This window comes from Gasterosteus aculeatus, chromosome 8 (genome assembly GCF_964276395.1).
Source record: "Gasterosteus aculeatus chromosome 8, fGasAcu3.hap1.1, whole genome shotgun sequence".
Classification (NCBI taxonomy): Eukaryota; Metazoa; Chordata; class Actinopteri; order Perciformes; family Gasterosteidae; genus Gasterosteus; species Gasterosteus aculeatus.
In genome coordinates this window covers 15,073,418-15,099,323 of record NC_135695.1, presented here as the reverse complement: position 1 = coordinate 15,099,323, position 25,906 = coordinate 15,073,418, and the positions used below count along the sequence as shown (strand labels likewise).

Sequence of the window (25,906 nt, the reverse complement as noted above, 5' to 3'; positions counted from 1 at the left end):
TTTGACATAATTTACGTGGAGTAATTGGGGGTTAGGTGTCTTGCTCAGGGACACTTCAACTTGGCACAGGGAGCAGCCAGGATTCGAACCGCCGACCTTGCGCTGCACAGCACACTCTCCCTATCCCATGCGCCGCCTTCGCTGTCGTTTCAGTGGCTGGAATGTAAAGATTATAAATGTTTGTATTATTCAAAGTGTTCATTGCCTAAAAGTCATTTGAGTGTTAATCGTGACCGACTGCTCCTGAATGTGACGTCAGACGTGTAATCTCAGTTCATCCAGAAGACCTGTGCAGTTCAACATTGGAGGAGTTTCTCATTGCCTCGTCTCTCCAAGTAACGTTGGTAAGTGTTATTTGCCTAGCATGATTAACGTTCTCCTTCCTTACATCTTGTTGTCTTCCTCAACTTTGTAATTTTAATATTTTACCAATGACAGTGTTTCTAAATATTTCATTTTGGTTTGTTTTACAGAGGCACTGGATTAAGGACGCCAGCCCTTTGCTGCGGTCAATTGAAAGTGTTCCATAGCGTAATGTTGCAGTTAGTTTACCTTGTTCCTAATGATTTTATGATTTTTTTTTTTATTATTGTATACATGCGGCATATTTTATGTTTTGATCTTGGTTACAAATGTCTAACATTTTTGTCTTAAAGGCATCGAATAAACTCCAACCACTATGACGAAATGAGTTTAGTTGTCTTTCTTTAATTTGTGGGGAATTAAATGCAAAAGTATACAGTTATAAGTAAACGGTAACATTCTGGTATTTATAACACAAAAACAGTAATCGTATGGTAACAAACTAATCCAATATACAACAACATTACAGTGAAATTTTTTAGAGTGTGTGGTTTACTTCACAGATCTTTCGATTATGTTTAGATTGGTTTTCCAAAGAGTCAATTCTCCTGTTATTAACTACTAGTAAATGTTCACCACTGCATCTAGAGTTTGAGTAAAGTCAAAAAGAAGGAAGCAGAACTAAGGTGTCAAAAAGAGAGAGGAAAACTGTTTTGGTAGAAACTTTTTTTCCATTAAGGAATCAACTGTTGCTAGGTTTGCAATATGCAATATAAACACTGTCTCCAGGCTCAACAAGCTTCAGTCAAAGAAACCTCTGCGGGGGCCCAAAGCATCAATGAAGGTGATTGTGATGGTGTGTGTTATGCTCACAGACAGGTGCAAGAATGTGTTCAAAATTGAGATGATAATGAAGAATGAAGATTAAAGCCTGGTGAGTGACAATCAAATCAACTCAGGTGCACAGCTCCTGCCAAAGATCCACTTTGCATGTTCACTCTTACTAAGATGCATTAATGGGATACAGTTTGGATAAAAAGGCTCATGCACACTACAGTCCATCTCTGATATTCATAAATGGATTTATGGCCAATGTTGTTTGGTATTGACTTGAAACTCAATATCTAACTTTTTGCCGGCACACTGATTTGCCATAAAAAAAAGTGTATTTTAGTGAGTCTGCAAAGAAGCTACAGAAAATCTCATACAGCCAAAGATGATATATAACCCCTCCCTGTTTTTTCATAAGATGCACCATGCTTCCAGCCTTGAAGCTTAATTTGGCGATAGAACCTGAGAAGACCTTGAGTCATGCTATTGTGTCAAAGATGATAGCAAAAAAGGTACACTACAAACACTGTTGAGTACGTGCAGTATATATATATATGTATGTATGTTGTTTAAATTTACTCCTAAAGTTCATTGTGATCCATTCAGAGATACTGAGGATCGGCAACATATAAAGGACGATTAATTGGGGAGCAGAACATTTTTAGCCCTTAAGAGTTGCTTCAGGTTATTTCAGATTTGGTATCAAACTAGTTTAAAAACTTTCTATAGGATTTTTATGTGACTTGAACTTAAGATGATCTCTTCAAAGTGATGCACACAAAGCTTTCATCCTGTGTGCAATCCGGGCAAAGACACGAAACATTTACCCTGTGTAACTAACCCTTTTTAGTACATACAGAAGGGGCCTTTGCATGCAAACTCACACAATCAAAGAAAACAAACAGGTGCTGCTGCTTCGCCTGTGGCTGCTGTTTGAGCAGAAAGGAAGAAGACACAAAACCTTGGGAGCAGAAAGGCTGCGTTACACTTTCTTTTCCACACAATGAGATTCTTAGATGGTTTAGACGGCTTCGCAAACAAAGAAAAATAAATTCAGTGAGACAATATGAATAAAATAACAAAATGTTGGTTTTCTGAAGAGTAAAGATGAGGATTACATGGATATACAAATTTAAATTCATTATATAGGATGACTCAACCTGTCAGTCAGTACACCGTGGATCAAAAATAAGTTTAGCTGATAAATATCTTTCCAGCAACAATGAAATAAGGGACTACAGTAATGTGAAAAGTACCGCTTGCAGTGATGAATGTCTTACCAAATTGCAGCCTATTTCGGATCAGCCTTCACTCCCGTAAACCTTTTTTCCAGCTGTAGCAGCCAGCTGTTTGCAACAAAGTAAAGCGTGATAAACCCACTGCAAAATACGTGCTCCACAGGACATGGATGATCTAGTGACTAGAACATAAAGGAGCAGGGGAAAAAGGGTCAGATTGATTTTTAAGAAGAAGTTCAGTTTTCTATTTTCTCCTCGGCGCATGCCAGTGGCAACATTTGCATTATCATAGCTTTAAACAAGGCCTCAAACACAAGGGATGACTTTCCCTTCAGTCTTTAGTCTGAATTCCTGGAACAATCAATCCGCGTGGTGGACCTGCTGTTCAAGGTTGTTTGAAACGAATACATGGAAGAACCATTTTATTTCACTGCCTATTAATCAATGTACGTAATTAAACCCCATCGATCACTGGAGATCTTTAGATTTATGTCTCTCATACAGTTGAACATTATTAAATCATTCTTGTTCCTTTGAGACTAATTCAATTACAAGTGTAACTACAAATGTACCCTTTGCCCCATAGACCCCAATCAAAAGCTTGTCAATCATAGCGTAGATTTAGCATCTGATGTATTTTATTTATTCAATGTCATGTATTTTGCTGTGTATTATCTTCATCCCATTAATACAGCTTTCTAATGTAAATTTCCATGACCTACACAAGTATACGTTTAGTTGTTAAACTTGGCAGAAAGGCAAATGTGTGGGACTAAAATCAGCAGAGTACAGCGAATGTATAAACATGCTTCTTTTAGCTTTTTACTGATAGCAACAGTGAACAAAGAGCTACCTGCAAACCGTGTTGTTCCATCAATGCATTGTCTTCTATCTTGATTGCCAGTGGATGTGTAGTTCATTTTTAAGCTGTGATGTGTAGCCTGTATCTTCTATCTTTATCGTTTTAGCCTGTATGCTGAAGCAGTTTGACATCTTGGATTTGTCCTTCCAACGCATATTATACCCCCCTGTATGCTTCTCTCCTGACTGTTTGTTCAACAAGAACATCACATTCAGGCAGTGGATGCGGTTAGTGACAGTGTGGCAGCTCTGACAGCCTGATGGATTGGCAGCGAGAGGGTGGGCCGAGCAAAGGGTCAATTGTCACCTCTGTGTTGTGATGGTCTCATCCCTCTGTTTGTTCCAAGCGTCTCATTATTAAGTAGCCTGGAGCATAACTAATACACCACGGGAATACACACCACGGACCACTGTGCGTCCAGCCAACTGGGCCCCTAACTGCTGCAGACAGATGTTCCACATGAAGCATTGAAAATGAACAAGAAACTATACTACACACTATAAAGATTTCAGTATCAGTATCACTGTATTCAGTGTCTCTGCTTTGACTACTCTCTATATATTTTGTGACGAGTTGAACATTTCACCCCGCTTTCATTTTACTTATCAGGCTGCGCTCCAGATACTGGAGAAGGTTCACGGTGATCACCACTCTTGGGGGGGTGAATGATCTGTTTTCAGCAATATCTAATGACTGAGAGGCTTTTTGAAGTATTCCACCTCGTGTGAGGTGTATGGTAGATGCTGTCTGAGCGAAACAAATCAGTCATGACTCATGAGTGTTGTAGGTTTCGTCCCACGTGGGCAGTGCAGGAAGAGCAAAGAAAGGAGCGGCTCAAAAATAAATCACTGCTGCAGGGGTACATGTATCAAACGCCACAGTTCATTCAAAATGGGTTTTGTTCACGACCTCTATGTGGTGTATTCAGTAAGATACTGAAGTATAATACATTACTTTCTAGCCCAACAATCTGCGTTTGCTGATTCATACCATAATGGATTTCTTTATGTGAAGAACTCAACACAAAAGCAAAGGCATCAAGGTTTCCTTATTTTGTGTTACCAAGAAAGTCAGGTCGGCCTCTTTTTGAAGCTGTGTCAGAGCCTAGAATCTATTAATTTAATTTAATGAATTTAAATTAGAATCTTTGAGACCATCTAAGCCCTAGATGGTCTCAAAGATCAATTCATTGTTGATATTAAATCGTTATATGTTTGGTTGGATTCTATTAGAAGTTATCCACCTACACACTCGAACTGCTTGTCAACAAATAAATATCCCACCAGCCACTACGGTTATCCTTACATTTCTTACTCTTGGATCTTTCTTCTGTCCCACACAGCAAGGCTGCAGGGGGGCATTTAATAAAACTGCTCGGCATTCAAAGGTGGGTGTTGTGATCGATTGGCACATTCCCCTGCAGGATGTCATTCATTATCATAATTGCCAACCAAATCCCTATAACAGAAAAATGACCATGCACTTATCAACTTTAGGAAACAATAGCTTTCATCGTGCTCCATCAATCAGGTTAATAAATGAGTCTTGGAAACACCAAACATACCTAAATGAAACAGTATGACAACATGCAATAAGACAGGAAAATGAGCAAAAAATAATTTGTGCTGATACTTTTTGGTTCGAGCTAATCATTCACTCAGAACAGTCAAAGTAACGTTTTTTTTGCCACATCATTAGCATATAAGTAAGACAATAACCACTTTTTTAATGCTGCAGACCATCTCAATAACCACATCCAAACGCGCAAACTGGGCCATTGTTCTCGGGGTTCATGGCTCGCTTTTAAAGACGCTGATAACAACGTGAAGTAGTATAAACTTGTGAAAATTGTCATCCTGAGAAAAATAGCCAATTTCTTTCGGTGTCACTTCATTCACTCCGTATTAAGGCAAATTGCATGCATTGATTTCACACTGGCTTTGAAAAGACTGTTGCTTATGAAAACTGTGAGGAAATGTCTGAGGTATCCATTACTCAGAACGGCTGAGACGTTGTGATAGTCCGGTGCCTGATCTCTTTCATCTTGTTCATAATTCCTGAGGATATTATGAGTTGAATATTAGAGGCTGCCAGTCTTCTCTCCCCTCTGCACAGTGCACTAACACAAAATGGAGTTATTGTAATTATAGCTTTCATGCATGGGAAGGTTCATTTTCTGAGGTAACTTGAAAGGCTCGGCAATAAAAAAAAAAGAAGAAAAAAAAGCCCATTTTGTGACTGACAAGAGAAAGATGCAAATTGTCTTACCGGTCCAGCCCAAACTGCCTCTATTTCAAAACTAGAGTTAAAGGGTTGTTATTGATGGCATTATCACAGCTATTAACAGTAGAGGGAGCTTCAGCTATTCAAATTGGAATTGTGTGTGTGATAATAAGATGAACTTTTCACTCCCCCTGTTGCTCAATGCTGCTTGTCATGGAGCATTGGTTGTTGACTCATTTCCAACACAGCGAAACGTCCCTTGTAACCTCTGGAAACAAGCTCCTTGGCTCTCTGTCACAACCAGGCCTTCACAGAGAAATGTGTCCAAACTCCCACTCTCACATACCACTGCGATAAACAATTTATCTCCCCGGATGAAGAATAACCAAAGATGGAAAAAAAATGCAACGCTCCAGGCACACAGAATGAATTTATGGAGGATCAGGATTCATTTTCAGGTTTTAAAGGCGAGGCAATATTCTAGTTTCAGTGTAAAAACTGAAGCAAAACGTTCAGAAGTTCAGATCCACTCACCCCATCTAATTTCAATGGAGCAGCTCCAGACAGCACATCTTGATAACATCACAAACAGCAATCGTGCATCTGTAGTCTGTCAGATAAGAAGTTAAGATAACGTATCATGAAACTATATTGACTTTCTTGGAGAAAATGTATTTAAAAAAAAAAGGAAACGCTTAATAAAGTAAGAGTATTATATAGAATGCGGAGGAAAATAAAAGCCAACATTTAACCTGGAATATGATATTGACAACAAAACAACAAATGAACGAGCTGAAAAAACATCACAGAATTGCTGCATCGGAAGATGCTATTTGTAAAGCGGTTACAGCACCAATTTACAATAAGCCCACAGTTCATTTTGTGTAGTAAATTAGTAAAGTCTTAATCTCATTCAATTTAAAGCACATGCTAGGAATGATATAAGCTGTTTGCTTGATTTGCGTTTCTTCTTTTATGAAACACCCATAAGGACATTTAGTTAATATTATGTTCATACCAATAACAATAAACCCGTCTGCACGAAATTGAGGCGCGACGCCAACATGTCACTTCAGAGAAATGTGTGTCATTTCCATGGTTACGGCTGTACAGTCTGTTAAGTATTATGTAGGCTAAGTCAAAAGGCTTAGAGCAGCATAATGCAGACAACTACGGCACTAAAACTAACTTTGTTTGTCCCATGTGTGTCTCTCTCTCTCTTTGTGATGACTGTGTGTGAGTGTGAGCAGATTGTTGCCGTGTTTCTGGCATCATGATATAGCATTGTAATATTCTTAAATATCCCAACAGGGATATAGAATGTCTTAATTGTATTTGTTTTGGAGGGGGGGGGGGAGTCACATAAAATGAGACATTATACTCGTAGGAAAAATTATTATGCATAAAATTGCACCTTATAATATCATTATATGAATGTATGTTTTTATTTATTAGGGGGACTTTTCCTATAGGATACACCTGCGTCAGCACGAGGACGCTTTCACCAAATGCTCGGATTGTTCATTTCCTCACATCGGGTGTTTCTCCCGTCGATATCTTTAATTGTTCCCGGGCCGTATCAATACCTACCGGTTTTACTGCTCCATCACGAGCCACTGGGAACGGGTTGCCCGGGAAACGGCCGCATGGCAACAGGATCAGAGCCTGGGGGTTGTCTGCTTCTAGGTCTGCTCCCATTTTACATCGCATTTCCTCACTAGATGGTGTGCGCGCCACTGGAGAGCACACTTCCCCGCACAGAGGGCTCCGCGTTCAGCAAAACAAACCCGGGAAACTCAGCGGCGGACCGTTTCTTCACGGAGCTCCGAAGGAGGAAAAGTGTGGAAATAAAGCGTCGTTCGCGTTAGGCTTTTTTTTTTAAAGCTAACTCTTTCGTCTTTTTCTAAATTTTTATTTTTAATCCCCCCAAAAAAGGAAGACTTGGGGAAAAGCGCCACCGGGAAACACATCAGCGATGGACATAATGATTGCGGTGCAGGATGCTTGTGTCTCTGGTCAGTGGCTTACTGCCATCATTCTCAGCCTGTGCTGCGTTCTGCCGTCATGTTTGCCCGCTGGACAAACTGTGGACTATTCCCCGGTTGAAAGTGTGGTCAGCAGACAGGGCGACACGGCGCTTCTGAGGTAAAAAAAATAATAATAAGCTAACGCAACTTCACTTTCTCCCGCTCAAACACACACACACACACACACACACACACACACACACACACACACACACACACACACACCCTCGCTGCCGGGACTTCTCCGAAACGCGTGACCTCACACACTTATCGACGCCGCCATTCGGTTTAAAACCGTTAGCAACTTTTACACGGGGCCTCGAACAGAACGTACACAATAGCCCGTTTTCCCTCCGTCCCGTCCCTGTTTGCGCCTGGCGGGGGGGGGGGGGTGGAGGTTGGTGGGAGTGTGGGGGGCGGACACAGCAGCGGCAGCTACACAGGACGCCGCTCTTGCGACAAGCGTTAACGGTTGGTTCCGGTAAAGTTTTCGAACGCACTTTCCCTTCGTCAACGCTCGCTGTTAAAGGTGACGACGCGCTTCACTTAACATGTGGGGGGTCGTGTGATTTCGTCGCAGCGCGAAGGTGGTACGACGACGCTGCACGGAGGAACCAAAAACTAGCCCACCTCTGCCTATCGCATATATCACGGGATGGCATTATGTCGTTCTATATCCCACGGTTTCAAATGCTATCGGGACTAAATGACGAGCTGAAAACACGCACGAGGCGTACCACGCTGTCACTTCGGCTAAATGTATAATGTGATGTCGCAGTTTAGAAACGAGGCTCAAGAGGGCATTTGTGGTCGGTCGCTGTTTATCAGAATCGAGTGATTCAGTGACGCGAACTCTCTCCCATCCTCCCCCCATCACGTACGCTACGATGCCAGCTGTAGATGGGTAGCTGCTCGTTAAGGACTAAATTAAGTGGGAGTGGGCGTGGCTTGGACCAAGGCTCTGAAGAGGTTATTTTTTATAACATATTCGAGTTCATATATATCAACATTTTTAAATATATATATATATATTTTCAAACCTTGTCCAAATAGTTAAATACTAATGCTACGTTTGTTCTATAGCGTCCAAGTGACCACTCTCACAGCTTTCTTTCCGTGCTATATTGAAAAAATGTTGTCAATGTTGTTTTTTCCGAAAATTCGAACCTCTTCTCAAAACACAGAAATGAGTGATGCAAATCTTTGGAGGGCTGTGATAATATCTTGTCCTGCCGATATCAAATATCCGTTGCGATGGCACTGAGGCTGAGGGGGCCGGCCTGCCCCATTTCAATATGAATTCTGTGTTGATCGAGAGATGCTCGCCGAGGACCTGAATACAGAGCAGCAAACCGTCTAAAGTTCCACTCGGCTTGCCTTTTTGTCATTGTTGCCTCCTACTTGACTGAGGAAGAGCCGAATTGTTTCTGTAGTGTAAGGTCATCACGAGTCAAAAGGCCAAAAGTTTGGATCATTTGAAAAACAAATGTGAGCCTGAAAGTTTAGTCTTGAACATTGAAAAACACACAACATTTGGGTTGAATATAGTTTTGACTCAGTTTTTTATTTATTTATTTTTTAAAATACAATATCCTTCTTCGTTCTTCCCATCTATATATTTTTATAATGGCAGTATTGTATTTTTCGGTTGCAGATTTTATATTTTCAGATTCAAATTTCAAAATTTTCCACTTTCAGATGAAGAAATATCTGAAACTTGAAAATATAAGAATTTGGAAATACAAAAATCTGCACGTTCACATTTGTTTTTAAAATGGTCAAAACCTTTGGCCTGGATTTGGCTCCACAGATACCTGAGTATTGAGTGTGACTTAAATGTGTAGGTGGTTTTTGGCAACGGCTAAGGAGTACACATTACATTTCCCCCTGTTACCTACCATGTCCTTAAGAGACTTCCCTAAAATGAGACTTACACCTCTGGCTGTTTCTTCATTGAGGGCGTATGATTCCCGTCAATAATCTGGTTTGGCTGTGATCCGTGGCTGAAGCTTTGCCTGAATCCCAGTGGTTTATTAGACCAAAGATTATCCCTGAGCTGTAATTCAGCTCAATAAACAAGTCTCCTCCCACCCCTGAATAAGTCAGACTTGCTATTAGTGGTTCATTGCTTCAGTAAATGGCATCTAGGAAATGGTTTGGGAAAACCTTTTCCCTCTTTCCCACTCTCTTAAATGCCACTGCGCTGAAGTTTTAACTTTTCCCAGCTTGCACCTGTTGACCCAGGAGCGATTGTAAACCTATTAAAGAGATCTTCTTGCCTCGTTGGATCGTATCTAGTTGGAAAATCCACCAAAGTAGTGATGAAGGCCTACTCTGTCTTGGTAGAGATATTCCCTTACACCACAAGGATTTTCTTTTCCCCCTGCTGGTCTTAAGAGTCAGACATCCTCCCATGACGCATTTCTTTTAGAAACTCGGCACAGAAAACAGTCCCTGTTTGTTGAGTTACTGCAATGTCAAGACCCCGAACTGGCTAAAAACTGTGAGCATTCTCCAAAACTGGCAAACCCAGAAGCACGCAATTAGTGCTTCACTGCCTCTGGATTATAGAGTAGTTCCCCAGAGGTGCGTCTGCTGTCGCATGTTCATTTCCCGCACCTCTTTAATTCCGAGCAGTGCATTACCGCTGCCCTGTTTGGCGTCGGACAGTGGGTCCACATCAATTAAAAGATTTGAGCTCTTTGAAGCTAAGGAATGCCCTGCATGTGTATTGTCACCCTTTACATCTTTTTGTGATTGCTTAAAAGCTCAGTCATTTTCAGTCTCTAACAAAGGCCCTTTTATTCTTGTCCTGCAGCGTCTACAGTTAAGTTCTGAATGTATGCTGCATTCTTTTTCACATAAATCTATGAGCTTCCACAGGGAGCACATTGTTTTGGAAGAGCTACACATCCATCTCTACACATAGCAGGTTTCACGTCATTTGGATCCCATTGAAGAAAAGAGTTACTCTCCCCAGTAAGTGAAAGCTAGGAATTTGAGGAAGCCAGCCAGATAAAGAGAGTCCCCCATGCTGTCAGGAAACACAAAGTATCGGTGTCAGCCTCTTCCACATGGATAAGCAGTTGTAATCAACTGCAAGAGGGAGGATCTGTAAATCTAGACTGAGGTTTTACACATTGGCTGCTACAATATTGAGATTTTTAAGATATGTACGCCTTTCGGACGTTATTTTCGTCCCAATATATGTGATAGGATGAGAGCTACAACAAAAAGGTACACTGATCATGCTTTAAAAGCTACATTTGACATTATTGGAACGCAGGAAATCATCACCAGGTGAAAGAATTGGAGTGAGACGGTACACATGAAGACCATCATCCTAGCTCATTTGGGTCATTCTGTCTGACAGTAGGCCCCCAGCCACATAGAAAGGCGAGCACCGAGGGCCCATATCTCTGTAAAGGTGAAGAATTGACCTGTCAGCAGTTTGAAAGTGTGGTAGTCCTGTAAATCTAAAATCACTCCCTCATGTCAACAGACCAGTTGATGAAAATTCTGTCTGGCTCTACATGATTGCACTGGAGCTCCATCCAGGACAAACGGTGCCCTATGTTTTTTTCTCAACTGTGTCATTATTATGGCCCTGAAAGGTCTTGACATTTACTATGAGCACTTGTGCCAGAGACAACATCTAGTTGAAAATGGCTTGGTGTCCCCGTCCTAGCACAGCTGCTGGTAGGATGGAGCGGGGGCATATTATGTGACAGTTTAAACTCCACAGGACTGAGCCGACTATATCCTTAACTGAGGAGCACCATCCCTACTTTCTGCATTTCATCAACATTTTAATTGGCCAGTTCTGTTACAAAGTATAAAAAAGGCTACATCTTCTCCAACAGCTTGGCTGGAGGTAGAGCAGATATAGTGAGCACGTCAGTTCACTGTCAAATGTCTGCAGCTTCTTGCGCTCATTTGGGGGGAAACCTGGTTTTACATTTTTCTGACACCTCTGTGGGCACACCTGAGTCTGTCACTGTTAATTACGCCCAAATCCCCTCGCTTGTTTTGTGCGCCGCATGTTTGTTGTTGCCGTCAGCACAATGTGACTCTCTACCACGGTCTGCACGCTCATCGTGGCGCACACAATTCAGCAATCAAGCGTACGGCAATAATGTGACCACTTTCTTATTTTAAGTGAATGGACACTGTTATTTTAATGCAAAACAAGGTGCACGGGGGGGCTGTTGTTATGGAGGGACTTCCACGGGGGGGTGGGGGGGGGGCTCAGGCTCAAATGGCGAGAACTTCATAATTTCAGCCCTTTTGAGCAGTCGAGTCAAAATACCTAAGGGAAGGCAGCCGTTTGCAGCAGATGTGTTTCCAGTACAGATGGAAATCATCCAACCAGGTGACACGTTAGCTCGCAGTGGCTAAGAAAAGAAACTAAACTCTACCAAAGCATCCTCGTGAATCTTTCGCGTTTCATTCAGCTTCTTAACAAAAGCAGCATCTTCTCTGAACTGAGACAGGACATGGGTATCTTCTTAATCTTATTTTTCAATTCATTAAGTGAAGTATCGTATATTCAAAGACAAAGAAATACGGTAGTCATGAGATTTACAGATGGACCTAAATAACTATTCATAATCCATTTTTTAAGGTGCATTCATCCCTTTAAGAAAAAGTTATACTTAAAGCCAATCTAGGTTAGACAGATGACTTTTCTCTTCAGAAAAGAATCAGTATCAGAATCAGATTTTATCATAGAATTTATCAAGTATGTTGGACATTACAACACTTTACAAGAATATGAAATGTCCACAGGCAGAGGGAGAGATAACAATACTTTACAATACATAATTGTGTACTTTAGTATACACAAGTGTGTGAAGATGTGAAGATGTCCAAATTAATCATTCTAGGAGGCTTTTTAGTTACATCGCATGATTTATGTCCTTGTTTTGTAGCCATGTAGTGTGGTTAACATATATTAAATGCAAAATAAAAGCACATTTTTAAACCATTTCAGAATGCATTTATAGTCATCATGTGTCAGGCAAGAGAATCCGTTGTACCTTCTGAAAATAAAGCATTTCTATTTCTCATATGTTTCAATTAGCACTGAAGTGATTGAGTGCCCCGGTGAATTAAAGCCTAAATGGAAATGCTTTCCCAAGGTAAATCCGTCCCGGGGAATAGATTCTATGCTAGGTTTTAAAGCATCCTTCTAATATTGGAATAATCGCTACAATTATAGGGCATATGGGAAATGATTAGGTGTAGGAAATGGAGCTTTCGCCGGTACTCGGGTGCAAGAATTCGCGTAATTGCAATAACTCTACAGAAAAACCTCTGTGTTTTTGTTTTGTGAGAAAGCTATAAGCCTGGAAATTAAACTTGACACAGACTGGACAGGCAATAACAGGTTATCCCCTTGGCAATTTAAAAGTTCCGTTACTTGAAACTGAATTTTTCACAAGCTCATGTCGGTGTTAGGAGACGTGTCCCTTTTTTGAACACCCATGAAAGAGTGTGTTTTGGAAACAGCTTAGTATTTAAATTGAGCACTGGACCGGGATTTGCCCATCTATTATTTCCAAGTGTGATCAGTACATGAGTATGAGTCTTTTTACCAAAGGGTGGTGAGTATTTTTACATAGCTAACACGTGCACTTGAGATGGATTCGTTTCCTTTTCATGTTCTATCTATCGTCTCTTTGTTTAGAAGATTAAGCTTCTCGCACTGACAGCTATTCCAGAGTAACGTCCTGTTCACCAGCTCTTTTGTTGAAGAGTTGCGTACAAACTGTTCTGCCTCCAAATCCTACAGTGCGCCAACACTTCGAGTCTTTCATCACGGAGCGCTGAAACGATTCCTTAGAGCCCCTTCAATTAGAATCCTTAATCAATCAGTTAGCATCTCCTTGTGTTTCATGATAATTAGCTGTGCAACTCTGACAACATTGAGTAATCTCATCTGGGCCTCCTCAGTCCAACTCTGTTATAAAGCGGCGGGTCTCGCTATGCGTCTCGTGTCAGCAGGTTATAAACAAAACTCGCTGACATCACAGTTTGCAGCTTTGAAAGGAAGCGTGCAGGCATACGGCGTGCCGAGCAACCTTTGGAAAGAACTTCTGCAGGAGGCGTGATGGTGGATCCCCGTGTTTAGCTCAGTTTCCAATCATCCAGCGACGCCCTCCTCATGCAGATTGGAGCCCAAATCATATTTTAAAAGTATTTGTTTCTCTGAAAGTTTTGAGTGGATTTCCAGTGAGCGTTGGTTGTAGAGGAGAGACTGAATCATTGTCATGGGAGATATTCCCGTAGGATACAGTGCTTGATGTCATTCTCTTTAACGTAAGATATGTATGTGTGAGCACGGTTGGAGGCTGGAGCGACCTCAGCTAAACATCTGTCTGATCCCACAGGTATAATAATTCACATGTGTTGACTTGGTTGTTGTTTTAGCGGTGTCCTTCGACAATCTAGAGGGATTTCAGCTCTCGCAGAGGGTATTTTCTTGTCCCTTTAATGAAATTAAACATTAGGCTTGTATATTGGCTGGCATGCGGTCCACGCTGCTTGTGGACAGTGTAAATAAATGAATGTGTTGTTCATGACTGCTTTTTGAAGCAATCAAATAATAATGTTATACGTTGAATCCCTGACAAGCAGCCTTTCTTCTATTTATTTTCTGTTTGCCTTAGTTCCTCCTAAAAAGAAATCGGTTTGTAATGAATGCAACATATTTCCCCACTAGGTAATCTATATAATTACGTCGTCAGTGTTTTCACGGTCAGTCAAGAAAATTCTCCAAATGAAGAACGAATTTCTTTTTAAGCCCTTCAGTCAGCTCACCCACATGTTCACGATGGCGGTCCCTCACAATTGGTGAGGAACTGCAGCAGCTAAAGGAGATACATATTGTCATAATTAATTTGGCTCTGTGTTGGCAGGGCCAAAGAATTTTAATTGCAGTTGCTCTGAGCAGGTTTTTCAGTTTTGGCTTATTTCTCCCTCTGTCATCTGCATAATGAGTGTGTGGATTTCAGACCGCTGTAAAATGTTTGTTGGAGCCGAGTAATTGGAGAGTGTGCAATGGTAATTATTAGTAAATGGAGAGAGAAGCAGTGGAGCCAATCAATAAGAGTGCTACCTATTGTTTCCAGTGGGGTCAGGAGTTAAGGTAACCAAAGTGTCTCGCTGCCCGGGGAGATGAATAAAAGCCTCATTTGTGAGGACGACTCATAACAATTGTGCAGACAATTTGAACAGTAAGTGTATACCTATTATTCCACACAGCGTTGCAGTATTGTTGAACTCGTGAAGCTCATCTCACAGGTTTAGTCATGTGGTAGATTAAAGCAGGCGAGGAAAAGTGGATCGGATACTTAGTGCTTGATTGTGGATTCATGACTACGTATGAACTCTTTGCACAGATGGTGCGATTGTTTGTTACCGCAGCGTAATCCGGTTAAACTGAACAAAAATATGGTGTTGCTCAAGTGTACTTTAAACAGTCCCCTCAGCACTTAACTCGCGTTCAGCACCGAACACTGTCGCCGCTCGCACAGGTCGCTGCTGTGTTATTGAAAAGAACTCCAACCCCATTGTATTCATGGAGTATTCAGCAATGTGTTCTCACATTCCGGGTCAACAATGTCCTCCGATCAGCATTCACTTATTTAATGAGGAAAAAAATCTCGTCCACCTTTGACTAAAGCTCCTGAAACAATAAGGATTTAATCCAAACAGAGAGGAAGAACTTTGACATCCGTAGGGTGTCCGGCTTTGTCCCAACCACTGACTCAATCTGGGCTAATGTTACACAGCGAATTCATCAACTGATCTGTGAGACTGCCACTCATTAGCGTTCTAATTTTAGACTCGCCGAGGCTTTTTGCAGTTCAGTCTTTTTTTCTGAATCCTACCCATCTCGCTCATACTTTCCTCTGAGCTCTATACAACTCTCTCTGTTTCTCATGACTAATTGAATATAAAGGAAGGAGCTAAGTCAAATGTGGTCATGATCAGTTAGTAGCCAGTATTGGATCCTCAGTAAGAACTCCAGGGTTCGTTCTGTCTTCAGTGTTTGGTTTGTATTCGGCTTATTAGCTTTGCCCTGTTAGTTTCTGTGTGACATTCAGTAGTCGACTCGTTGGGCTTAACGAATCACAGTTTATCTGAGATTGGAAATAAGAAGAATAAACTACAGCCAATGCCTGTGTCAATGAATGATAATCAATTATTACATTTGAGACCGAGTGTATAAAGCCTAATAACACTATTCACCATTATGATAGAGATGTAGGAATAAAACCAACATCTTGCAATGCAATGCAATTTTGACACGTGGTGTTTTAAGTATCTCAGCCTTTTTATGAAGTACATCCCTTTACTCTGGATCCTCCGTTCAATTTTTAATTAATAGGTAGTACTGACTGCTACAAAGTATTTAATCTGAATCTGTGGCGTGGGCACGGCGTGCACGGTAAAAGGTGTTGCCATCACGGAGGCGGTTTCTCTCTCTATTTTGAGCTCATTGAGTTTCTTTACCAAAGACTAGAATTAGCAGTGCAGTGTACTGTCGACCCAAAATCTTTAGTAGCTTCAAAACAATTACTGTTTTCCTCTGAACCTCGTGGAATTTATTATGGTTTGATAATGTATGTTTGATTAATATTTTGTAAGACACATTGTTTTGTTAGCAAAAATGTCTCAAGTGGAAACAATTAGTCACTTAACACATAAGTGGATCACAGAAATTAACAGATTTTACCAAATTAATTAATCAGCAATTATTTTTGCAATCGATTAATCCTTTGAGTCCCTTAATGGCTTCTATGGTGATGATTGTGGCTTTTTCCAGCTATGTGCTCCAGCTATGTGTCGTCTTTTCAGACAAAATTTGATCTTGCGCTAAGACAAATTGCTATGCATATATTCACATTTTTTCTAAAATCTTTTACATTTAAGATTAATCTCCAATGTAATCTTCAAAGTAATCCCCAATAAAAATGATCGTTAGTCGCGTCCCTTCCAACCAGCAGTTCCCTAACAGCAGATTCAACATCGCTGTTTTGACAGTGCCTGAAGCTCACGTGTATATGAATATGAGCTTGGCAGCATTAAAACAATGCAAATAATTCAGATGATTTGGGACCACAATAAAGGAATGTACTTCTCTCAGAAGATATTTTAACTACCCATCAAACGTACATGCAAGCTTTACAGAACAACATGGAATTAATCTCTGCGAGATTCTCAGTTTTTCCTCGTTGTTGTACCCTGTTAACTTTATAAGCATGTGGATTACAGCTCCCAGCTAATTAGCATTCAGCCTACGAGCTATGAGCTACAAATGAAATGTTTTTGTAGATAATACAGTGTATGCAGCTAGCGTACCTCTGTGATGTTAAAATATTCATGCAAATTGTCAGATTGATCACACACCGTTTCATCTTACTGTATTTTGTGAGACAAAAGACTGTACAACAACAGAAGTTCCCTCGGGCACACAATCTGTTTGCAGCTCTCATACACTGCATTCTGCAACGTGTAAAACAGACAGTGGTGTTCCGTGGAAGTGTGTGGGCCACGTCTTTCTTCTGCACAACCTCAATCCAGCCACCGTCTTTGATTCCAACACAATGCCTCTCTGCACTGCGTGAGTGTCACTTTCATTAAAAAAAAAATCCAGCCTTGTTTTTGCCCGCTGCGGTCGCTAATGGGTCGTTTTTTCAAAGCGTTAAGGACAATCCATTCGACAAGTTCAAAAGAAAGCTTCTGCAGCGGGGTGTTGGTTAAGGATCGCTCCACGCGTGTTCCAATGTCTGCCGTCACGAGCAGGGCTGTATGTGGAAAACAGCCGTTGTGCTGTGGACTTCAGTGGCTCACCGCTCACTCAATGGAAACTGGGCCGGGTGCTTTGTTTAGTTGTGTTAAAGCTGACGCCACTGCACCACAACGCAAAAGTGCAGGGGCGGGAGGTGGTTCTTGGTTCTTCTACGGTGGAACCAGCCTTCACAATCAATTTATGCTTGTTTTCCAATTCTTTGGTCAGATGTGTTGACATGGGAAAGAACAACCGGATAAACAGCTATATTCTCCCCGACAGGCCAATGTGGCTGTTCAAAGATGATTACGTTTACAGTCTCCGTGGATGCCACAAATTCTTTCTGATCTTCGCCCTACAGCATTGGCTGGTTATTTCTTTCTTGGGAACAAAACGATTCACATTGAGGCGGCGCTGGTGGATTTGATTGTTGGAGGAGGGCGGCTTGTGCACGTAATGAGAAAATGTTGTTCAGATCATCGCAAGAAAAAAACTCTAGAATCGGATGAGTTTATGCTAAAAGCAGAACAGAGGCTTCCTCCACTCGTCCCAAGACAAGAAAGGTCTGACACAAAGTGAGATCCGGGCGATGAGATCTTTTTTCTCACACACCTAGAGTGAAAGTAAAGAAATATGAGTGAGGCAGTTTTGTCTTTTTTTATGGGAAACCCGGTCTCTAATGCACACATGAAATTCAAAGGTGGAATTAAAGTAGACAACGATACAACACAAACTCCGGGGACTGTACGAGACCTAGGAGAAACAATATCAGCGTTTCTCCTAGGTTTACAACTTCAGAAGGGGGGGGTAGTAGGCGGGCAAATGGGGCGGGGGGGTAGTCATTGCGCTAGTGCTCTCTGCTGTGAGCGCTATACAGACCACGGTGTGGAACTGCCACATATAGTAAGAAAAAAATATTCCACACCTTTTCAGGAAGGGGCCCCGTCCTGAAAAGGTGTGGAATATTATTATTTTTTTCCCCGTGGAAGGTAACTTCAGGGTGGGGGGAGTGGGGGAAGGGGGGGGGGGGCTGGATTTAATGGTAAGGGAAACACTGAATATGCTGTAGTTAAAAAAGGTCAACATGAGAGATGTCTCAGGGCTAGGAAACAGAAAACAGCATTCACTGCGCAGTGAAGGTGGTAGAAATAAAGATTCACTTTTTTTTTTTCCTACTTTGCAGTGGATTTTATGCCTTTAGGCCTTTTATCGATATACAGCAGTCAAAAGTTAAGTCAAATACCGGTCAAATTTTTTACTGGCCGCTTTAATAAACCAAGCATCTGAATGTGCAGGAGACATGAGGCAGTACAAGACACATAAAAAGAAATATGATAAGAGATTCTGTGACTCTTAGTCTGTTTCCTGTTTTGTTCTGAGATTCCCTGCCTCCCGTGGCGTTCCCTCCTTTTCCCCGTGATCACCTGTGTTGTTTGAGTCTCGTCATTCTTGCTCTGTTCCCTTGTGTTTCTTCCACCGAGCGCCCGCCCACATGTAGCTGTTGTTGTCTGATTAGTTTATTGTGTATCAATAGTCCTCTCTTTGGTCTGCCGGCTGTTCCTGTTATTGTATCATCCGTTGTGCACATGTTTGTGATTTACCCGGTCCTGTTTCATGTCCTCCCGCCTCCAGGATATTTAGTTGCTCAGCCGGCCAATAAGTTTGGTTTCGGACATTTGTTTATTAAATCACAGTCTGTATCCTCTTTCTACTCTCTGTTTATCTATGTTTTAATTCATCTCCAGCTGAAAAAAATTGTGGCCAATACTTAACGTAATACATATCTAAGAATTTTATTGTATAATAGTCTAAAATGTGAGAGGACAACGGGCTGAGAATTAGATGAACGAAAGATAAGATAGTCAGTCAGTCCCTTATTCTGGGAATCCGGTTCGACTTTGTTGAAGCATGTGCTGAGGGAAAGCCTTGTTCTGCGTAGGAGTTTCATTTGCCCTGATTTCAAACCCGTCTGCGAAACTCTCCTTCTAAAAATAGCAATCTATTTTATTGATGTTACAAATAATTGATCTTTATCAGTAGTTCATTACTTATGGATGGAGTGAGTGGGCTACAGCACATATAAACATCTCATACTGTCCATAAGGAAAACTTTGCCCGGGTTCACAGCTATTTATTACATGCCGTTTATTATTTATGATTTTTCAGATGCCGCGGCAATGAACATTTTAGTTTTTAAGCTTTTAAATATCAAAAGAATTGGGAAACAGTCTAACGCAGCCTTGAGTGATCTAAAAACATTGTCTGTCAAGTGTGTGAGCAAAAGCTTATACTGTGCAGTTGGTTTATTTTACGCCGTATATATCGATGCAGTGACATTCTGTCAGCAAGGACACCTTCACTGCAAGCCAACGACTGGAGCACTTCACATGGACACTTTCCACTTCCTGTAATTTCATATTTTCTTTCCGCAATCAGCTCGAATCAGCACTCCATGTGTGTCAACTCAGCTGCTGCTTTGCCAGCCAAATTATTCCACAGATAGATATATTTTTCATCTCAAAGTGAATAATACGGGGTTAGGCTACTGTATACAGCTGCATGAATTATTCATGTAGGCATTCCTTTGTAGAGATTAAAAACAGAATAAGAATAAGTCATGCTGTAAACCTGCATAAATGGATTTAGGAGCCGCTAATCAACCGGCGAGGCCGTCTAAGGCGAGGCAGCTACCTTACGTTGCGAGTTCGTCCTTAGAAGTGGCTGCTTAAGCCCAGCTGAGAGCCAGCCGGGGAATAAATTCTCCACCTCCTCCCCAATATACAGATCTTCAGATTTTCCCTTGAACGTGAGACAGTCAATCTTCTGCCGGTTTATTCTGCCGCCAAAGGAAGTGACGGGGCCTAATTGTGCAGTCGTTGGGGGAGAGGGGGGTGACAAGAAACACTTAAACATGAACAATTATGTAGAGCTAAAAGCAGCATTTAAAAGGAAAGGAATGAGAAGAAGAGATGAAAAGGGCAAGAGAGAAAATTACACAGGAAAAAATAAATAAATAGCAAAAAACTAAAGTCAAAATGCTGCTAAAGGAAGCAACAAACTAAGTTGAAGAGGGGAGCAACATGACAGCAATAGTTCTTTTGACTTGTTTCAGTATCATAATCAGGTTTAGGCACATCGTGCATATTTATCCTTTCTTTTTTTTTTTACATAATACCCTTTTGTGTTCACCAATCGCACAGATCAGTCACGCCTCAGTGCGCACCAACAATTTTCTCCACTCATAAGCCGAACCTTTGCCCTTCAGTGAAAACCAGTAGCGGCGGCAGACTGTTATTAGATGTTTTCCCACCATATGTTTTGTGAGCTTAATAATTGGCCGGGCCGCGCTACAGAACATTTTGGATAAATTCATGATCTAAACATGCTGCGCTGTTTAACAAACAGCTCTAAAGGACGCCGGCCTTCTGTTTACTCTGCTGCAACCCTCCAAGCTCTAAATGGATTAACGATGCCCGGGTTGTCAGTTTAAACGGCGGCGCCGAGGATACTGCTGATGTGTCCTTGAGCGAGGCACTTAATCTGCGTTCTGTCAGTTAATATCCATCTTCATAAACGCATTACCCGCATCTCACAGGTTATGCAAGTCACCCTGGATGAAGCCGGCAGCACCAAAACAACGTGACAACAGCCCAGTCCAGGGCAATAGCAGGTGGCTGCTGTGCGGACCGCGTTGCCTTGTCATTGCTTGGCGTCACGATGCATTCTTTAAGGGCATAGAGGCTCCTTTTTTTCGGCATCTGCCGTGTCGAAATAACTAGTTCCACTGTTACCAGTATTTCCTCATCTCCTGTCAATATCCTGGCCTCATGGTGGCTGCCTCAGCGTACAGCAAATGTGCCGCACGCAGTAAACAGGATCGCTGCGTGCTGCCGACATGCTTCGGGTCCGTTGGCGGCGCTTCCTCAGAGCAGTGTGGCTCAGACACTTCTCTGAGTGGGTGGTTTGCTTAGAGCCAGACCCCACATACTCGGAGAGGGGAGCTCGTCGGGTTCGCCCAATTAGTGCTGAAAAGTGTGGCAGTGCGTCAGCAGGGAAGTGTGCACCAGAGGAGGCGCTTCATCAATCATCACTCTGGCCTCAGGCTTGTTCCAGCCCGCTTCCCTATCAGGCAGAAGGAGGAAGACGGAGAGGAGAGAATGAGAGTGGTCAGCCAATTCCAGGAGTGACAACTGACTGGCACTGGCCACATCAAAGCCTATAGCTTTGGGTATCAGTACAGGGCATGTATTTATTTTGATCAGAAACTGTACTCATTTCACATGCAATCAAACATTCAGCTTTAGGTTTCGATGTCAATCACGTGAACGGCATATTCCGTTTGGATTTGCATCGGAATTAGGCTTTAATCCAAATGGAGCATTTTCTGATTACGATATGAGATGTACTGGTGTACTGATAATGTTGACAATACGGTTTCAGGAGCATTATTTCGACATTTATCTGAATGGAGGTTAGTTAGTCAGGCTTAGTTTGTGACACAGAAGGCTTCTTCCCAGATTACTGCCAGCCCTCTTGTGGTACAGGCAACCAGCAATCGTTTGCAGGAATGGATGCCCAGAAGAAAAGCCCACATATCACACCTACTTTCAAACATTGGGAAAGTAAGCACACATATCGACTTTTTCAAGAAGGCGGTTGAAGGAATGAAAGGTGGCTGTGTGTCAGTTTGAATTTTTCAACATAAGGAAAAACACGGAATAGTAGTGTGCATGTACACGTATTTGTTGTGTTATATACTCAGAAATAGACACAATGTAGGGGATAAGGGGCAAGTCACTAGTGCCACGAAAGACCAAAACCGACAACTCACTGACTAATATGGCCTGTTTTGTCAAAGCCTGATATAATGATATTTTTAAAAAATGTATAGCAACAAATGCTGTATTTAATAAGGGTTTCTCTACAGATTTAATACAATGTTATTTAGCTATAGTGGGAGCATGTGCGGCTCATGAGGTAGAGGCAGGCATCCCCAAAAGTGAACCTACAGTTGGCGGTTTGATCCCCGGCTCAGCTGTTTGTTTATCAAGACACGGGACGCAGAGTTGTTCCCTGGCTGCTGCCATCTGTAGTGTAACAAAGGAAATCCATGAATCACTACCAACGCTGTTTAACTGAGAAAGGAATGAATGTGGCAGATCGTGGCACATCTTTCATATGATTTATTGTGTAGATATCTGTGGTGTCATTGATCGCCAATCACCAAACACTGCCAGTATCCAACGTTGTGCATCATGACCCGGCAGGTACATCGCAGTAAATCCGTTGTATGTTTACACTCTCTGGCCTCCCCCTTGTGTCACCCGTGTTCAAACCAACTGTTCCCTACTTGGCTTTCACACTGACACATAGTGTGACACGGGCTCAGGTTTTTGTAGCGTTTCTAAAAAGAGGTACTTAAACTCTGTATGCAGGGTATAATGATAATGACATTAATCATCATATAAAATGCCTCTCATTTACTGAGTCTGCCCACTGCTTTGTCACAGTCTCCACAGTGTCGGCGCCGGCTAATGAAAGCCTAAGAAATCTTCTCTGAACATTATCTTTGAGGTATTTTATCATGTATGAACCCTCTGAAAGCCCCACACTTTTAAATTCAAATCATGGTTATATTTCCCCTCACAAGTCCTTTTTATTCATTTCATGCCCTTCGCTGTAAACGCTTTCAGATAACCCCTCCTTGGGGAGGTGTTCATTGATATCCTACATGATATAACTAAGGCTGACCTCACATGGAGCAGTGAGACGAAGGTTGTGATGGAGAGAATTTAGCCAGATGATGATGATGATGATGATGCGTTTGCAGTTATGGCTCAGTTCAACCTTTCCAAATACTTGGATGCTAAAATGGGTCATCCTGCACAGCAACATCAGGGCCAGGTTTGCAAGCATGATATAGCCTGTGGCTTACTGTCTGACATCCAACCTTCATAAAACACTCATCAACATTAGCTGAATTGTGTAATTAAGTTTCATCCCTCGATTAGAGCAATATTTCATCACTGGCAAATTATCCCCAACAACATTATCTTAATGTTAATGTCCATATGGCATCCATGATGACTGTAGCACTCTCACTAGCCAGGGCTTTAAAACGTTACTGCATCACTGAAGATATCGCTTCATTAGCGACCGGCAAAATGGTGTGATACCACCACATCGCTGAGGCGAGGCATTTTTTCTTTTTCTTTACGTCTTTAAGGTCAGAGTTGAATGGCTGTTTACGCCACAGCAGCATGAGCTCCACGTCGGAGGAGCGTGCTGTCTGTGGGTGAGTCCGATCTGCTGGTAATGACCTCTCCTTAAAACCAACAGTCTCAAAAGGCAGGGCTGACCTACATGCTGTAAAGGAGGATTCTGGCTGTCTTGTTAGTGAGTGCTGGCGGGAAATGGAGCTCTTTTCTGTCAGGAGGTGAAACGTTGAAGCTGCACGCTAAGCTAGGCCTAAGAAAAATAAAAGCCCATGTGTGCGCCTGGGCGCATCTGTGCTTGTGCGATGTGTTTGCGTCGTTGTGCACGCGTGTATCAGTGCTTGTTTGTGCGAGAGAGACGGCAGACCAACGGCCTGATCTCCCACAACACTGTGGTGCTCCATACATCATTAATCGCAGACAGAAAGGAACATTCTGCTGAACCCTTTGAGGGCGAAAAGACCATACCGACTTCTTTTGCTATTGTAAGCCCGTGTCTGTGTCGGCATGTTTATGTGACTGCGCTAAGCACAGCGTGTGGCGGAGAATTTACTACCAACTTGAGGGTTTGTGACCTGCGTGTTTGGTTCAGTGCCACTATGATGGATGACATTGTTATCAGAATCTCGCCTTTAGTATGGAGGCTGTCTTATCTGGCTGTCAAGGTCAGTGGTTACTGGCTCTATGACAGAAAGGCAACCTAGTGGGCTTACTGAAATGCACCCTTTATCCCATCCAACATCTATCGTATCAAAGGTCAGATTCAGTGAGGTGGAAGGAGGAAGCCTCCAATGGCCAAATCGGACTCTGAAAAGCTTCTCAAATGTGGACTCTACGCGATCACAAGTGTGGGATTAATTGTGGTCAACATAAACTGAATGAGACTGGGATTATTCCCTTTGTTTATTTATTGAGAAGAAATGCAGCCCTGTGCGGGCCTGTGAGCGTTCCAGTCACATGGCAGCTTGGTTACGGCCTGATTGGGACTAATGTTGAGCCAGCGAATTAGCCCCGCCCATTAGTCCGCGAGGAGTTGATAACAGTTTGCAGGCTTTAATACTAAAATGGACACCACCAGAAATGAGCATATAACATAGTTTAGATGGCACAACTCACTTATTGAGGAATCCCTCAGCTGCGGGATCAAAGGCACCATTAGCCCGCATTTAGTCGGGCACTTAGAAAATATGAAATGCTGCTTGTTTTCTCTGAAGCTGCTCGGCTTGTATGAGATCAAATCAGTTGAGCATCTGTCAAAACGACCATCAGCAGTTGGCAAAAAGGTCTGGACTTAAAGAGCTAACCTAAATAATCATGAGGTATTTCTTTATTTGCCTCACCCTGCTTTTTTCAATTCCCCCGTGGGCTTATTCTCACAGGCCATGCTGCCTCTTTTTTTCTCCTTTTTTTTCCCATTTCTGCGCAGTTAGAATTTTCTCAGCAAACCTGCCGATCTCCGTTTGGTTGAATGGCTTCCGGCATCACTGCTACAGCTACTTTGAATCTCATGGGCCGATGCGATTATTGTTCATAATTCAGCAGTTTCTATTCTTTTCACTGCCAGGCTGGTTTGCCAAAGCCAGTGTGCCCTCAGCAATCCTACTCCTGCTTTGTCTTCCACTTGGATCCACGCTGCACTGCCAGAAATGAAAAGATCGCATGAAACACAAGTCACCTTTTCCACCCCTACGTGTTCATCTTCTATTCCACCTCTATTGCGCGGCAATATGGACATCATTACGAGAGGAACCAATACAAGTTGGCTCAAGCTCATCCAGATGTTGCACCAACTGCCAAGTCAAATTCCTTGTATGTCAGACATATTATGTCAATAAATGTTTCCTGATTCCTGATTGCTTTCCATCCGGGTGGTGCAACCAACCGTTAGTGTTTCTCTCCCCGACTGCACCTGCTTTTCTTTTTGCTTACTCGGTAAACAATCTGGGAGGAGTGGACGCACACACACGCACAACAATTTACCGGAGAAGAAGCATCATCAAGCACATGTGATGAAGTCACAGTGTTTATGTGAGGCGTATTGTGTCGCAAATATATCTGCTGGGATGGACTTGCTGAACACAGTCTCCTATTAATTCTTACCAGTTCTCGGAGTTTCGGCAGTTTGAAACCATTGTTTTTGATTGTACTTATCTTACAGCGCAACTTTATTCTGATTGTTAAGTAAAATCATTGACACTTGCTTGAGCTCAACCGCCACGGTAGGTGTGTATTGTGTGTGTATTACATGCTCTGAAGCCATGTATTTATTGTACCGAGCTGAGGCAGAAATCAGAGCTGTATTCAGAGTTACAATACAATCAATGAGTGTATCTTTGAGCACACTATCCTTGGAATACATGGACGGGGGTGGCGTATGTTGAACTGGGGATGAATGTCCCTTGGAAGTC

The 25,906-nt window shown here is 42.2% G+C and overlaps 1 protein-coding gene across 2 annotated transcripts in view; it reads left to right on the top strand.

Moving 5' to 3' along the window:
* Positions 1–6,954: 6,954 nt before the first annotated feature.
* The window catches only part of negr1 (neuronal growth regulator 1), a 114,061-nt gene continuing 95,109 nt past the window's right edge, over positions 6,955–25,906 (top strand). The window contains exon 1 of one of the 2 annotated variants that reach the window (XM_040184261.2): positions 6,955–7,602. In XM_040184261.2, coding sequence (XP_040040195.2) covers positions 7,433–7,602 — 170 coding nt within the window. In that variant the 5' untranslated portion in view covers positions 6,955–7,432. The remainder of the gene's footprint in view (positions 7,603–25,906) is intronic. The other variant, XM_040184260.2, reaches the window with a different exon arrangement.